At 46.6% G+C, this 14010-nt stretch overlaps 1 protein-coding gene across 3 annotated transcripts in view; it reads right to left on the bottom strand.

The window, feature by feature from the left end:
• Nucleotides 1-14010, bottom strand: part of PIP5K1C (phosphatidylinositol-4-phosphate 5-kinase type 1 gamma) — a 238503-nt gene that overhangs the window by 26316 nt on the left and 198177 nt on the right. For all 3 annotated transcript variants that reach the window (XM_075204822.1, XM_075204825.1, XM_075204823.1), the window contains one exon: nucleotides 13691-13739. In XM_075204822.1, coding sequence (XP_075060923.1) covers nucleotides 13691-13739 — 49 coding nt within the window. The remainder of the gene's footprint in view (nucleotides 1-13690; nucleotides 13740-14010) is intronic.

Here is a 14010-nt window from a genome sequence, read left to right as displayed (position 1 = left end):
TGTGAGAGTAAGTTACAGCCTCTCTATGAAGACAAACGGTTCTGCTAGCTTAGAAAAGGGCCGAAGCTGCGCTGGTTTGTGGTGAAAACTCCGGCATCCACATGTCACAGCTGCACCTCGGATCGCTCCTTTCTCCAAAGCTGGGTCCAAAGAAACACTAAGAGCCACACTTGGTGACACCACTAAAACGGCTCTCCAAATAAAGCACCTCTTTCCCCGCATGAAAACCGAAAGTGCCTGGGCAGCCATAACTTCTTCTCTTCCAGCGGAGAACCCGAAAATGCTCTCAGTCTGCGGCTCTTCCTGTCACCCACACCGACTGTAAACCCTAACAGATCGCAGGGATCTCTACTGAACCTCACATAAACCAGAGGATATTATTCTACTGTTAGGTGGACAAGATCCATTGCTGTCAGTTGACACCTGCTTGCATAATCAACAAAGGAGCAGAATATTGGGATATATTTTGCTCACAGTTTGAGTGCAACTGTAATCCTACAGGAGACCACATATGGACAAGATCCAGTTTATATTTGCCACACAGTCCACCACTCGGTGAAGTTCTCCATTTTCCACTTACCTGTGAACTACGAGTGGATCTGACTTCATGAGCTAACAGCACCACCTAGTGGAGACAGTCAGCACTACAAGCTTTTCCACTACAAGCACTATTGCCTTACATTTATACTCATATTTGTGCTGCTTATTGTTCTGTTGTCTGTTCAGTAACTGGCAGACCTTCCTCCTTCACAGTATCATCCAGTGGCGCACATGAATACTGTCAGCCTTAACCCATGTAATTGCAGCCACCTTATGTGTGTTGTAGATTTCTTATGTCTCAGCAGACTGTCTGTTATGTGATTGAGAGATAGGCCGTTGCCCCGGCCTCATGGCTCCCTAGGCCTCTTTGCAGGTGGATGTGACCAAGGGTAACATTGAACTTCACTCCAAATATGTAATCCAAGACGTACCTTATTCTGAATGATTACAGTACCATTCCTGACAGTCATGAGCAAGGACAGGAGAGGCCCTGCTAAACGTAACACTGGGAAGCCTACAGATATTCCAAAAAGCTCTGATCTCAGACAATTCATAAAGATTTCCACACCTTCCACTGCCTCCGGGGATCTACAAGTGGCCTCTGCCCTTAGCTCTCCAGCTTCTGATATATCCTCACCTGTAGACATGGCAACCTCCGACCTGACTCCTTCAAGCGGTCAGGACCTCAGCGCTATTTTCCATCTTATAAAATCAATTCCTACAAAGGATGAGCTTCCGACGAAAAAGGGCTTCCAGTTACTGGAAACAAGACTTCATGAGACAATACGTAAGGAGGTAGCTTATCTTCAGTCTGATTTTGTCCAGTTGGCCTCCAGACTGTCCATCCTGGAAGGACACAGGTAGGAATCTGAGGACCGACAAGACAGACTTCAGGAAGCCCTGGAATGACAGGCGCAAGAATTCCAAATGCTCCACACCAGGGTGGACGACCTAAACAATAGGGGTCGTAGAAATAACCTGAGGATCCACGGCATTCCCGAAGCCATCGCGCTCTAGGACTTGGCCCAGTAACTCGTTGAATATTTTTTTGTGAGAAATGGGACCAAGACCCACAAGAACACATTCACTTCGACAGAGAACTGAGGGCCCTAAAACCACGGGCACCCAATCTGACTGTCAATGGGACGTCATTTGCAGGTTCCATTATTACATACAAAAGGAGGCAATCATCCAAAATGAGCTTGGAGGGAATGGACTTTGATGGCAAGAAAATACAAATTTTACAGGACCTTTCTTGGCATGCCTTAAAATTATGTAGAATGCTCAACCCACTGACAGATGCTCTCTGCAACCGGAACATTAAATATAGGTGGAACTTTCCGGTCGGCCTCCAGGTCACTCTCAATGGGAGGACTGAGTTGGTGCATTTCCTAGCTGACCTAGCCTCTTTCTGCAATGATTTAGACATTCCAACTGTCCAGCTTCCAGAGTGGCAGGACTACTCCGAAAGACTTCGCCCTGCGACAACCAAGTCATGGCAAGTGGCCGGGAAGTCAATGAAATCAGCCAAGCAACAACAATCCCCTACGGGAGATTCTGAGACCTGAACTGATTGTTTCTATACTTCAGTAAATAATGTCCCTTGGGCATCCTGCTCCTTACCTGAACACTGCCTCCCCGATGCATTTAGTTGATGCTAAATTCTGTTGTTTTTTAGTGTTTTTGTATGCCGCCTCTCCTCCCTCACCTTTTTTTTCTTCACACTGCAGGTTCAATAAGATGGACCAGAGATGGCCTACTCCAGTTTCAAGACTAAGGGACAGTTGATATTTTCTGGTTACTTAAAATATGTTTATAAAGTGTTCATTGCAGTTCAGTTTCTACTCTGAAAGTTGTTACAGGCATACACTCCTTTATGCTCTTACGCGACAGCCGTTGTTTTATCTCCCCCGGGGATCCAGTAGTTTATGCCCTTGCCTGTTTGTGTTAGTTGGGCCTTCACCAGATGGCCCTAGTACCGTGGCCTACTTCTATGTGTATACTTAGAATGGAGGCTTGTCCTTATTGGACAACATGTTCATCTCTAGCTTCAGAGGTTGCCTTGGTCACCAACACCTATTGACCCCCACCACAGTACATTTTTACAAAAAAAAAGGGAGTGGCTAGGACCCTCCTCTTTCCTTGGGGTGGTAATTGTTATGCGATGCTTGATGTATACTGTAATCTCTATGTCTTTCCCTTTCTCTTCTGCTTTCCTCTTTTCCCCCTTATCCCTCTCCTAATCCTAGATTTGTGGTCTCTGGGATATATTTCTTGTATGGTATATCTTTGTTGATTCCAGCATAGCGAACTCTACTGATGGCCTGTCCTCATGACGGATAGCCTTAAGGTAATCTCGGTCAATGCTAAGGGTTTGAACCTGTCAAAAAGACGGTCATGCGCCTTGCGCGAATTCCATAAAGAGGGTGCCAATGTTGACTTTGTTCAGGAGACACACTTAAAACAAGGGGACCAAAACTATCCTAGCTTGTACTTTAGCAACAATAGCACAGGTAAAACTCTTGGAGTGGCAATACTTTCACTAAAAAACACTCTCTCTGTCCTGCTGAGGATTACACTTGTAGTGGGAAGAGCTCTCATGGTTAAAAGCAAATTGTATGACACCACTTATACTTTTGTCAATACTTGGAACCAGGGTCAACCTGCATCCTTGGAAATGGTCTTGGAGAAGGTCGTCACACTGGGGGAGGTTGTGCTGGTGGTAGAAGGCACTCTCAACTGGTCTCTGCACCCTGAACTCGATACATCCAATAGAGCTCCCAGGAACAGAGGGTATTTCCATGGGAAGGTAAGGCGCAGCTGGTACTTCCAATGGGGTAATAAACCCGGGTCCATGTTGGCAAAGGCATTACGATCCCAAAGAGCCAAAACCTCCATAGCAATGGTTAAGAATAAGGAGGGTAAAAAAATGTCATATTACTTCTGACATAGCAGCACCTTTCCATGCCTTCTATTCCCGACTCTATAATATTTCAGGCAAGGTTCCCTGGGCAGACCTGGATAGCAGGAGCCCCCTCGATTTCTTCCTATTTTCAAGAGGTCGGTCTCCCCACTCTCTCAAATGAAGACGTAGCCATGCTGGAGGAACCCTTCACAAACGGTCGGACGCAATTCAATCAACCCCCTCGGGCAAAATCCCTGGCCCAGAAGGTATTTCTATCTTATATTATAAGACCCTTAAACATAAGCTTAACCCCCTGACGGTGCCGGCCTTCAATGCTGAGTTGAAGGCCGGCACCGTCCTTATCCACACAAACACTAGAAGACCATACAATGCTGCTACCCAAAGAAGGTAAAGATCCATCTCAGTGTACGAGTTACAGGCCGATATCCTTACTCAATGTGGACCTTAAATTATATGCAAAGTTCATTGCAAATCGTTTGAAACTCATACTCCCAGGATTAATTCATACGGACCAAGTGGGCTTTGTCCTAGGCCGAAAGGCAAGGGACAACATGGCTAAGGTTATCGATCTGGTTCACTGTATTCCAATACCCCATCCATGCTATTATCCATGGACACAGAAGGGGCTTTCGATCGCATTGATTGGTCGTTCCTGTGGTGTATGCTATCCAACATGGGTCTGTGCCCTTTGTATATGCACCAAATTATGGCACTCTACCGCACACCATAGCTCGTATTAAAATTAATGGGCCACTCTCTCAACCAGTCTTGATTGGTAATGACACCAGGCAAGGTTGACCCCAATTCCAGCTCATTTCTTTGCTCTGTATGAAAGCACTGGCCAGGTCCATAAGAGCCAATCCTGATATATCAGGAGTACAAGTGGGGAAGATGGACTATAAATTAGCTATTTTCGCAGATGATCTCCTCCTCATGGTAACTAACCCGGTCATATCAATACCCAATTTGTTCAAAGAATTCCAGCGTTTCGGTTCCCTATCAAGTTTTAAAATCAATTACTCGAAATCAATGGCCTTGAAATTATCCATGCCTGCTCCGTGGTTGAAGGACCACAACAGGCATTCCCATTCCAATGGCACCCTTCCCACATAAAATACCTGGGTGTCACTCACCGGAGTGTGAGTGCCTCCACTCTGGTACGTGGTTCTCCATCTTTCCTGCTCACACCTGTGTGGAACCGCGGCCGTCCGCCATCCTGTTGCACTGGGCATGCGCAGGTCCCTTTAACAACTACACCTGACCACTAATGTGATTGATGGATCAATCACCCTTCCCTACTTAAGGCACCTGCAGCCTTAGGTAGTTGCCTGATCTTGAAGTCTCACTCCCAGTGAACTTCTATAGGTGTGTGCAGTTTCCAAACTGCTTCCAGCTCTACTCCTGTGTGCAGTTTCCAAACTGCTTCCAGCTCTACTCCTGTGTGCAGTTTCCAAACTGCTTCCAGCTCTACTCGTGTGTACAGTTTCCAAACTGCTTCCAGCTCTACTCGTGTGTACAGTTTCCAAACTGCTTCCAGCTCTACTCGTGCTTCAGCTTCCACGCTGCCCCCTGCTCAACTCAGCGGCGGTTCCCATACCGCTACAACGCTTCACTTCTCAGCTTATTCCGGATCTACACAACTGGGTATGATCTACTGACTATTGACTATTGCTCGCATACCAGTTGTATCCATTGTTGTTTGCTGCACAGGGTACAAGTACCCATATAGACTGTGTTACTGCATTGCTTCATTTAGGACAAGCTGTCACTCAAGCTACGATATCTCCTCACGCTACTACTTAGCGTTATTGTGCATATCTGCTGTGACCAGCTTCTCCTCCCTGCAAGGCATCTTCTCCATACAGACTATTCATTGTGCCTTCCATCTCTGCCTCACAAGACATTGCTCTACTCGCGCTGTTTCCATACAGCCACAGGTTGCCTTTCAACTTCACTCTCCTGCACCTGGACAAGTCCTCATTCCTTCTCACAGCAGTGGTACAACTTGCTGCACGCACCACTGACTTCCCTGCTACCTACCCGCACCTGGACAAATCCTCCTATCACAGCGGTGGTACAACTTGCTATACGCAGACCACTGACTCTCCTATTACCTACCTACACCTGGACCAGACTCCTCACCATAGCGGTGGTACAACTTGCTGAATGCAGACCACCGACTACCCTGCTACCTACCTGCACCAGTACTATTCTTCCCATCACTACAGTGGTACAACTTGCTGTACGCAGACCACTGACTCCTCCTCTACCTACCATCACCTATCCACGTCCACTCCTCGTGTCTACATTATCTTCAGCCTCCAGTTCACTGCTCCAAGTCGCTGACTTTCCTCTAACCATAGCTGCAAGTCGCTGACTTCCTCAGACTATCTCTACTCTCCTGCTGTTGTGTCGCTCCAATCATTCACCTGCCTGCTTTGAGGTGCGTGCCATAACCCCGGCTCTCTAGCAGAGTTCCATCTGTGAAACTCGGGTAAGCAACTCCTAGTGCCCGTGACAGTAAGATCAGGCCATGACAGACCCAGGATTGGAACCAACAGCTAAGGAGATGCTGCAGCATCTGATCACTCGGGTAGAACAACAGGATGTTCGGCAGCAACATCAGTTCCAGTGTTTCCAGACTCTGGCCACCTGAGGAGTTCCTCTACAAACTGTTTCAGCGACTGTTGAATCTCAAGCGCCTTCTCCTTCCCCAGTGCCATCCCAGGTGTCTACTGCTTCCAGGCTACACCTGCCTACTCCCTCAAAATATGATGGAGATCCCAAGACGTGTAGAGGTTTTTTGAATCAGTGCTCTCTCCATTTCGAGCTTCAACCTCACCATTTTGCCACTCACCGTGCCAAGATTGCCTACCTCATTTCTCTGTTTTCCGGACAGGCTCTTGCGTGGGCCTCCCCTCTGTGGGAGAGAAATGACCCCCTATTGGAGGATAGTGCACTCTTCATTTCCACGTTCCGCAAAATTTTCGATAAACCTGGCCGCATTGTCTCTGCGGCTTCCAGCATTCTCCGACTACGCTAAGGATCACACTCTGTGGCCCAGTACGTCATTCAGTTTCGGATAATCGCCTCTGAACTACAGTGGAACACCGAGGCCCTGATAGCTGCCTTCTGGCAGGGTCTGACGGATAAGATCAAAGACGCACTGACCACACAAGAGTTACCCTCCTCCTTGGACGATCTAATTTCCCTATGTCATAGGGTAGACATGAGATTCCGTGAGAGGGAGTCTGAAAGAACAAGCACCTCTAAGGGGTTCACTCGCCCATCACCTCAAGTTCGTCATCTTCCCCCTCCAGTGGAACCCATGGAGGTAGGACGTTCTAAGTTAACATCTAGAGAGAGGGATCGACGAATACAAAATAGACTCTGCATCTATTGTGCTGACCCTACTCACAGCCTGAACTCATGTCCTAAGAAGTCGGGAAATGCCAGGCCCTAACTAGTTCTGGAGAGGTAAGGTTAGGGTCCCTGGACTCCTCTCCATCTTCTATGGATTCCAAAGTGTGTGCATTTGATGTTACCATCTTCTCAGCCACCAAATCTTTTATCTCTCAAGCACTTCTGGCTTCCGGCGCTGCCCGCAACTTTATCTCCAGTGCTCTTGTTAACCAGTGGCCCCGTTAAAAACCGCCATAGCGGTCACCGCTATAGACGGCTCTCGCATCATTAATGGACTTATCACCCACTGTACGACTCCTTTGACCCTTCAAATTGGAGCCTTACACCGAGAGAAAATCTCTTTGCTGGTCCTTCCTGCTACTACTAGTCCCATCGTTCTTGGCCTTCCATGGCTTCAGCTTCATTCACCACAAGTTGATTGGAGTACTCCCCAAGTCACATCCTGGGGCCTGGATTGTCATCATAGATGCCAAACCCGAGTGGTACCACTCAAAATCAACAGATCATCTATAACACCTGGTCCTCCGGGTCTTCCTCCACAGTATGCCCCGTTCGCTGACGTGTTCGATAAGGCGCAATCTGAACGCCTGCCACCTCATCGGGCATGGGATTGTCCCATAGATTTACTACCTGGCAAAAACCCTCCTAGGGGCCGTGTATACCCTCTCTCACTACCAGAGACACAGGCTATGTCAGAGTATATCAAGGACAACCTTCATCGCGGATTCATTCGACCTTCCAGCTCTCCCGCTGGAGCGGGCTTCTTTTTCGTGAAAAAGAAAGATGGGACCTTAAGACCCTGCATTGATTATCGGGGGCTCAATGCCATAACCGTAAAAAATCGGTACCAGATTCCTCTTATCACCGAACTCTTTGATCGTATAAAAGGTGCTCGGATTTTTACCAAACTTGATCTCCGTGGCGCTTACAACCTAATCCGGATCAAGTCAGGCGACGAATGGAAGACAGCATTCAACACCAGGGATGGGCATTACGAATACCTAGTTATGCCCTTTGGACTGTGTAATGCCCCAACTGTCTTCCAAGGATTCGTGAACGAGATCTTCCGGGACCTATTATACGTGTGCGTTGTAGTCTATCTGGACGACATTTTAATCTTCTCTCAAGATCTTGTCTCCCACCATCAACATGTGGCAGAAGTTCTCTCCAGACTGCGGAAGAACCTCCTATTCTGCAAATTAGAAAAATGCTCCTTCGAATTATCCCAAATTCCATTCTTGGGATACATCGTGTCCGGAGTAGGTCTGGAGATGGACCCAGACAAAAGTTAATGCCGTTCTACTTTGGCCCCAGCCAATTACCCTCAGGGCTATACAACGCTTCCTGGGGTTTGCGAATTATTACAGACGTTTTATCCTGAACTTCTCATCTATTGCTTCTCCTATTGTGGCCCTGACCAAGAAGGGCGCCAATACTAAACACTGGTCCTCCGAGGCCCTTCACGCTTTCCAAAGCCTTAAAGAAGCATTTTCTACCGCCCCTGTTCTTCGGCAGCCTGACGTAAACCTTCCCTTCTTTCTCGAGGTGGACGCCTCCAATGTCGGACTAGGAGCTATTCTCTCCCAAAGATCTGAGCAACAGAAATTCCATCCTTGTGCCTTCTACTCCCGGGGTCTTCTACCCGCGGAAAAGAACTACACCATCGGTGACAAAGAACTGTTGGCAATAAAAGTCGCATTGGAGGAGTGGAGATATCTACTGGAGGGGGCTCATTATCCGGTAACCATCTTCACCGACCACAAAAATCTCCTCTATTTACAAACAGCCCAATGTCTAAACCCTCGACAGGCGAGGTGGTCACTTTTCTTTTCTCACTTTGAACTCATTATAACGTTCAAACCTGCTGCAAAGAACAGGAAAGCAGATGCTTTATCCCGGGCATTTGCTCCTCCTTCTGACATCTTGGATTCTTCCGATCATCCTATACTGGATCCCAAATGTGTGACTTTGGCCACTTCGTCCACCAATGTGCTACCGTTTGGAAGAACTCTTGTTCCGCCATCTCTACGCAAGAGAATATTGTCATGGTACCATTCTTCACGCTTCTCTGGACATTCTGGTGAACGAAAGACTTTTGAGATCCTTTCCCGGAGTTATTGGTGGCCTTCTATCAGAAAGGATGTCAGAGAATTTGTGGCCGCTTGTGAGATCTGCTCTCAATTTAAGTCTTCCCGCAGAACACCAGCGGGATTGCTCCAACCACTACCTATCCCTACCAAACCTTGGACCCACATAAGTATGGAATTTGTCACCGAACTTCCTCTTAGCAAGAGATGTAATACCATCTGGGTAGTGGTGGATAGATTCTCCAAGATGGTTCACTTCGTCCCTCTCACCGGATTACCATCTTCTTCTACCTTGGCTGACCATTTTATTAAAGATATTTTTCGAATTCACGGCTGTCCGTCCGAGATTGTGTCCGATAGAGCGTCTCCAGATTCTGGCAAGCCCTTTGTAAGAACTTGTGTATCCGACTGTCTCTATCATCGTCTTACCATCCCCAATCAAACGGCCAGACCGAAAGGGTCAATCAAGATCTCGAGACCTTCATAAGAATCTTTTCCTCAGCCAATCAAGATAATTGGGTAGATTTACTCCCGTGGGCTGAGTTTGCCCACAATAACATGTACCATGAGTCTTCAACAAAAACTCCTTTTTTCGTGGTTTACGGTCACCATCCGTCTCTCCCAGAGTTTCCTGCCCTCCCTCCCACCCAAGTCCCTGCGGTGGAGAGACTTTGTCAAAACTTTAAAACCATCTGGACTCAGGTGAGATCATCCCTGAGGAAAGCATCAGCCAGATACAAATTCTTCGCAGATAAAAAGAGGCGAGCCATTCCACCACTCAAGCTTGGAGACCGTGTATGGCTTTCTACAAAAAACATCCGCTTGAACGTCCATGAAGTTTGCGCCACGCTTCATCGGACCATACAAGATCACTCAAGTCATAAATCCAGTATGCTTCAAGCTACTATTACCAAAGAACCTCTGGATCTCCAATGCCTTCCATGTCTCTCTGCTCAAACCTCTTGTTATCAATCGTTTTTCTGCTCCTCCTTCTGTACCTAAACCAGTACAGATTCATCAAGAAGAGGAGTTCGAGATCTCTCAGATCCTGGATGCTAAAATTTCGCGAGGAACTCTCCGATTCCTCGTTCATTGGAAGGGCTTCGGTCCAGAAGAACGCTCCTGGATTCGCACTGAGGACCTCAACGCTCCAGCCCTGCTTAAAAAATTCTACCAAAAATTTCCGAGCAAACCTGGTTCCAAGTGTTATGTGCCCACCTTTACCACTAATGTGATTGATGGATCAATCACCCCTCCCTACTTAAGGCACCTGCAGCCTTAGGTAGTTGCCTGATCTTGAAGTCTCACTCCCAGTGAACTTCTATAGGTGTGTGCAGTTTCCAAACTGCTTCCAGCTCTACTCCTGTGTGCAGTTTCCAAACTGTTTCCAGCTCTACTCCTGTGTGCAGTTTCCAAACTGTTTCCAGCTCTACTCCTGTGTGCAGTTTCCAAACTGTTTCCAGCTCTACTCCTGTGTGCAGTTTCCAAACTGCTTCCAGCTCTACTCCTGTGTGCAGTTTCCAAACTGCTTCTAGCTCTACTCCTGGGTGCAGTTTCCAAACTGCTTCCAGCTTTACTCGTGCTTCAGCTTCCACGCTGCACCCTGCTCAACTCAGCGGCGGTTCCCATACCGCTACAACGCTTCACTTCTCAGCTTATTCCGGATCTACACAACTGGGTATGATCTACTGACTATTGCTCGCATACCAGTTGTATCCATTGTTGTTTGCTGCACAGGGTACAAGTACCCATATAGACTGTGTTACTGCATTGCTTCATTTAGGACAAGCTGTCACTCAAGCTACGATATCTCCTCACGCTACTACTTAGCGTTATTGTGCATATCTGCTGTGACCAGCTTCTCCTCCCTGCAAGGCATCTTCTCCATACAGACTATTCATTGTGCCTTCCATCTCTGCCTCACAAGACATTGCTCTACTCGCGCTGTTTCCATACAGCCACAGGTTGCCTTTAAACTTCACTCTCCTGCACCTGGACAAGTCCTCATTCCTTCTCACAGCAGTGGTACAACTTGCTGCACGCAGACCACTGACTTCCCTGCTACCTACCCACACCTGGATAAGTCCTCCTATCACAGCGGTGGTACAACTTGCTATACGCAGACCACTGACTCTCCTATTACCTACCTACACCTGGACCAGACTCCTCACCATAGTGGTGGTACAACTTGCTGAACGCAGACCACCGACTACCCTGCTACCTATCTGCACCAGTACTATTCTTCCCATCACTACAGTGGTACAACTTGCTGTATGCAGACCACTAACTCCTCCTCTACCTACCATCACCTATCCACGTCCACTCCTCGTGTCTACATTATCTTCAGCCTCCAGTTTACTGCTCCAAGTCGCTGACTTTCCTCTTACCATAGCTGCAAGTCGCTGACTTCCTCAGACTATCTCTACTCTCCTGCTGTTGTGTCGCTCCAATCATTCACCTGCCTGCTTTGAGGTGCGTGCCATAACCCCGCCTCTCTATCAGAGTTCCATCTGGTGAAACTCGGGTAAGCAACTCCTAGTGCCCGTGACACTGGGTGTGCTCATCCCTAAAGACTTATCACTACTGTGTGATCTCAATTTTGGTACCCTTATTGCTAAGCTTCACACCGATTTGAGAGAGTGGAAGAGCAAGACCTATTCCTGGACAGAACAAATCAATATAATTATCAACATCATCATCATCTATTTACATAGCGCCACTAATTCCGTAGCGCTGTACAGAGAACTCATTCACATCAGTCCCTGCCCCATTGGAGCCTAGAATCTAAATCTTCTAACATACACACACACAGACCGAGAGAGACTTAGGGCAATTAAATAGCAACCAAAACTATTAGTATTTTTTTTGGAGTGTAGGAGGAAACCGGAGCACCCGGAGGAAACCCACGCAAACACTAGGAGAACATACAAACTTCCCACAGATAAGGCCATGGTCGGGAATCGAACTCATGACCCTAGTGCTGTGAGGCAGAAGTGCTAACCACTAAGCCACTGTGATGCTCACACAATTAAGATTAATATCCTCCCTCATATTTTGTACCTCCTACAAACGCTAACTATTCACATGCCTGACAAATGGTTCCATGACCTACAGAGTCTGTTGAGAGACTTTGTGTGAAAGGGGGGGTGCCTTGTTTTAAACATGATGCCCTCTACAGGTGCAGATACTTGAGGGGACTCCAGCTCCCTCACTTTCCTTCATATTATAAAGCTGTCAAGCTTGGGAGGATCCTTGAATGGACGAACCACAACTGTGAAATGCAGTGGATTACAATTGAGGGATCATATCTGCCTTCCCTGTCCCAGAACACACTGATTGAGTAAATTACCCTCCATCAGGCATCCCACCATTGGTCCGAATATCTCAATGTGGTCCAGACTCTGGACACTTTCCCAGATATCCACCTCCCTATCTCACCTTTGACACTCTTATTTGACAATCCTTTATTCCAACCGGGTTTACAGGCTAGCACATTCAAGGTATGGGCTCAGGTGATGATTACACATGTCGGCCAGCTGACCAGACCCTCGGGTGTGTCCTCCTTTGGAGAAATTCAGGATCAATAAGAACTATCACATTCTAGAGTCTTGAGGTATCTCCAAATTAAGCATTTCTTGCCATCTGGGCTCACCCGTGTAGACGTGGCCAGAGCCCTCATGCTTTTGTAGTCAATGTGCCTGGCTACCAGCTGCCCATCTCATTTACTATCCATTATCTACAAACACCTAGTGGAAAACCCGTTCAACTCCTTGCCCTGGTGCACTACGGTTTGGGAGCAGGACTTGGGGGGTGAGGTTTGGGAAGCAGACTGACCAGCAAAATTTGAGACCACCCATGCATCCTCAGTCAGCGTCTCAGTCATAGAAACCCACTATAAAGTTCTCTTGAGATGGTATAGGTGTCCAACTCAACTAGCAAAGATTTACGGGGGAATGTCAGACTCTTGCTGGCGATGTCAACCTGCCCTTGTCACTTCCATTCATATTTGTTGGGACTGCCCGGCACTGCATCCTTTTTGGACTCAAGTCAGAGTAGTCAGACAAAATATTGGGGGGCATCCCTGATAATCCGGTGTTTCCGCCCTGAAGCATCTAATTTCGGCTGTTAAAGCAGTGATTCCAAACCACTGGAGATCGCATTTCCAATTAAAGATTTGTTCCAGAGGTTAAAATTCTATATAGCAATGGACGAGTTTGTTCTATCTGCTGATAAATTTACCGAGTATTATACAACACGGTGTCTTTCGCTACATTTTCAGGAATCCGAAATGTGTGCATCCCTGATCAATCCTGCTTCCACCCCTCCCACGAGCAACAACCTAAGCCAATTTCCTACACCCCTTCCTTCTTTTTTTCTTAGACCAGAAAGCAACAACCCCCCCACCCATCCCCTTTTCTTTTCCAGTCTTTTCCTCTCCTTCTGTCTTTTCTTCTACTTTCTATTTTATCACCCATACCACATTGTATTTTTGGAATGTTTATATTGGTTTTTTCTGTTCTCATTTTGGCGGTTTGTTCTTTGAGACTTCTGATAACACTTTTGATTGTCAATACTGCATTTAAATTTCAATAAAGGATATGTACATCACAAAAGGGAAAGGAAATTAATAAAAATTCTATTGCAACTATTAATAAGAAAAAACTAATGAAATTTTAGGTTGATTAATGGTGGTAGCCATATTATCATAACTCACCCCATCATGAACAAGAGCTTTCCAAGTGTGCTCCAGCTTCTTGATTAATCTGAGAAAGATATGCATAATATGTAACTGGGATCTGACATTCAGGGAAACTGTACAATACATAGTTAATAAAGATGCAATTTAAAACAGCACCTATTTCTGCTAACTCACAAAAGAATTTTCCTTTTCTTTTGCAAAATCCTCTTTTTTTAACATAGATCAACACTGGATTAACTATCTGATAACAGATATTCTAAAGTTGCATTAAGACCCAGGAAAACATTTTTGTAAAGGTATGCAGAAATACAGAAGCAGCAAATTAATTTTGCTAA

The sequence above is a fragment of the Mixophyes fleayi genome, chromosome 1, assembly GCF_038048845.1.
Source record: "Mixophyes fleayi isolate aMixFle1 chromosome 1, aMixFle1.hap1, whole genome shotgun sequence".
Lineage (NCBI taxonomy): Eukaryota > Metazoa > Chordata > Amphibia > Anura > Limnodynastidae > Mixophyes > Mixophyes fleayi.
The sequence above is the reverse complement of the archived record's forward strand: the minus strand, read 5'-3'. Positions and strand labels throughout refer to the sequence as shown.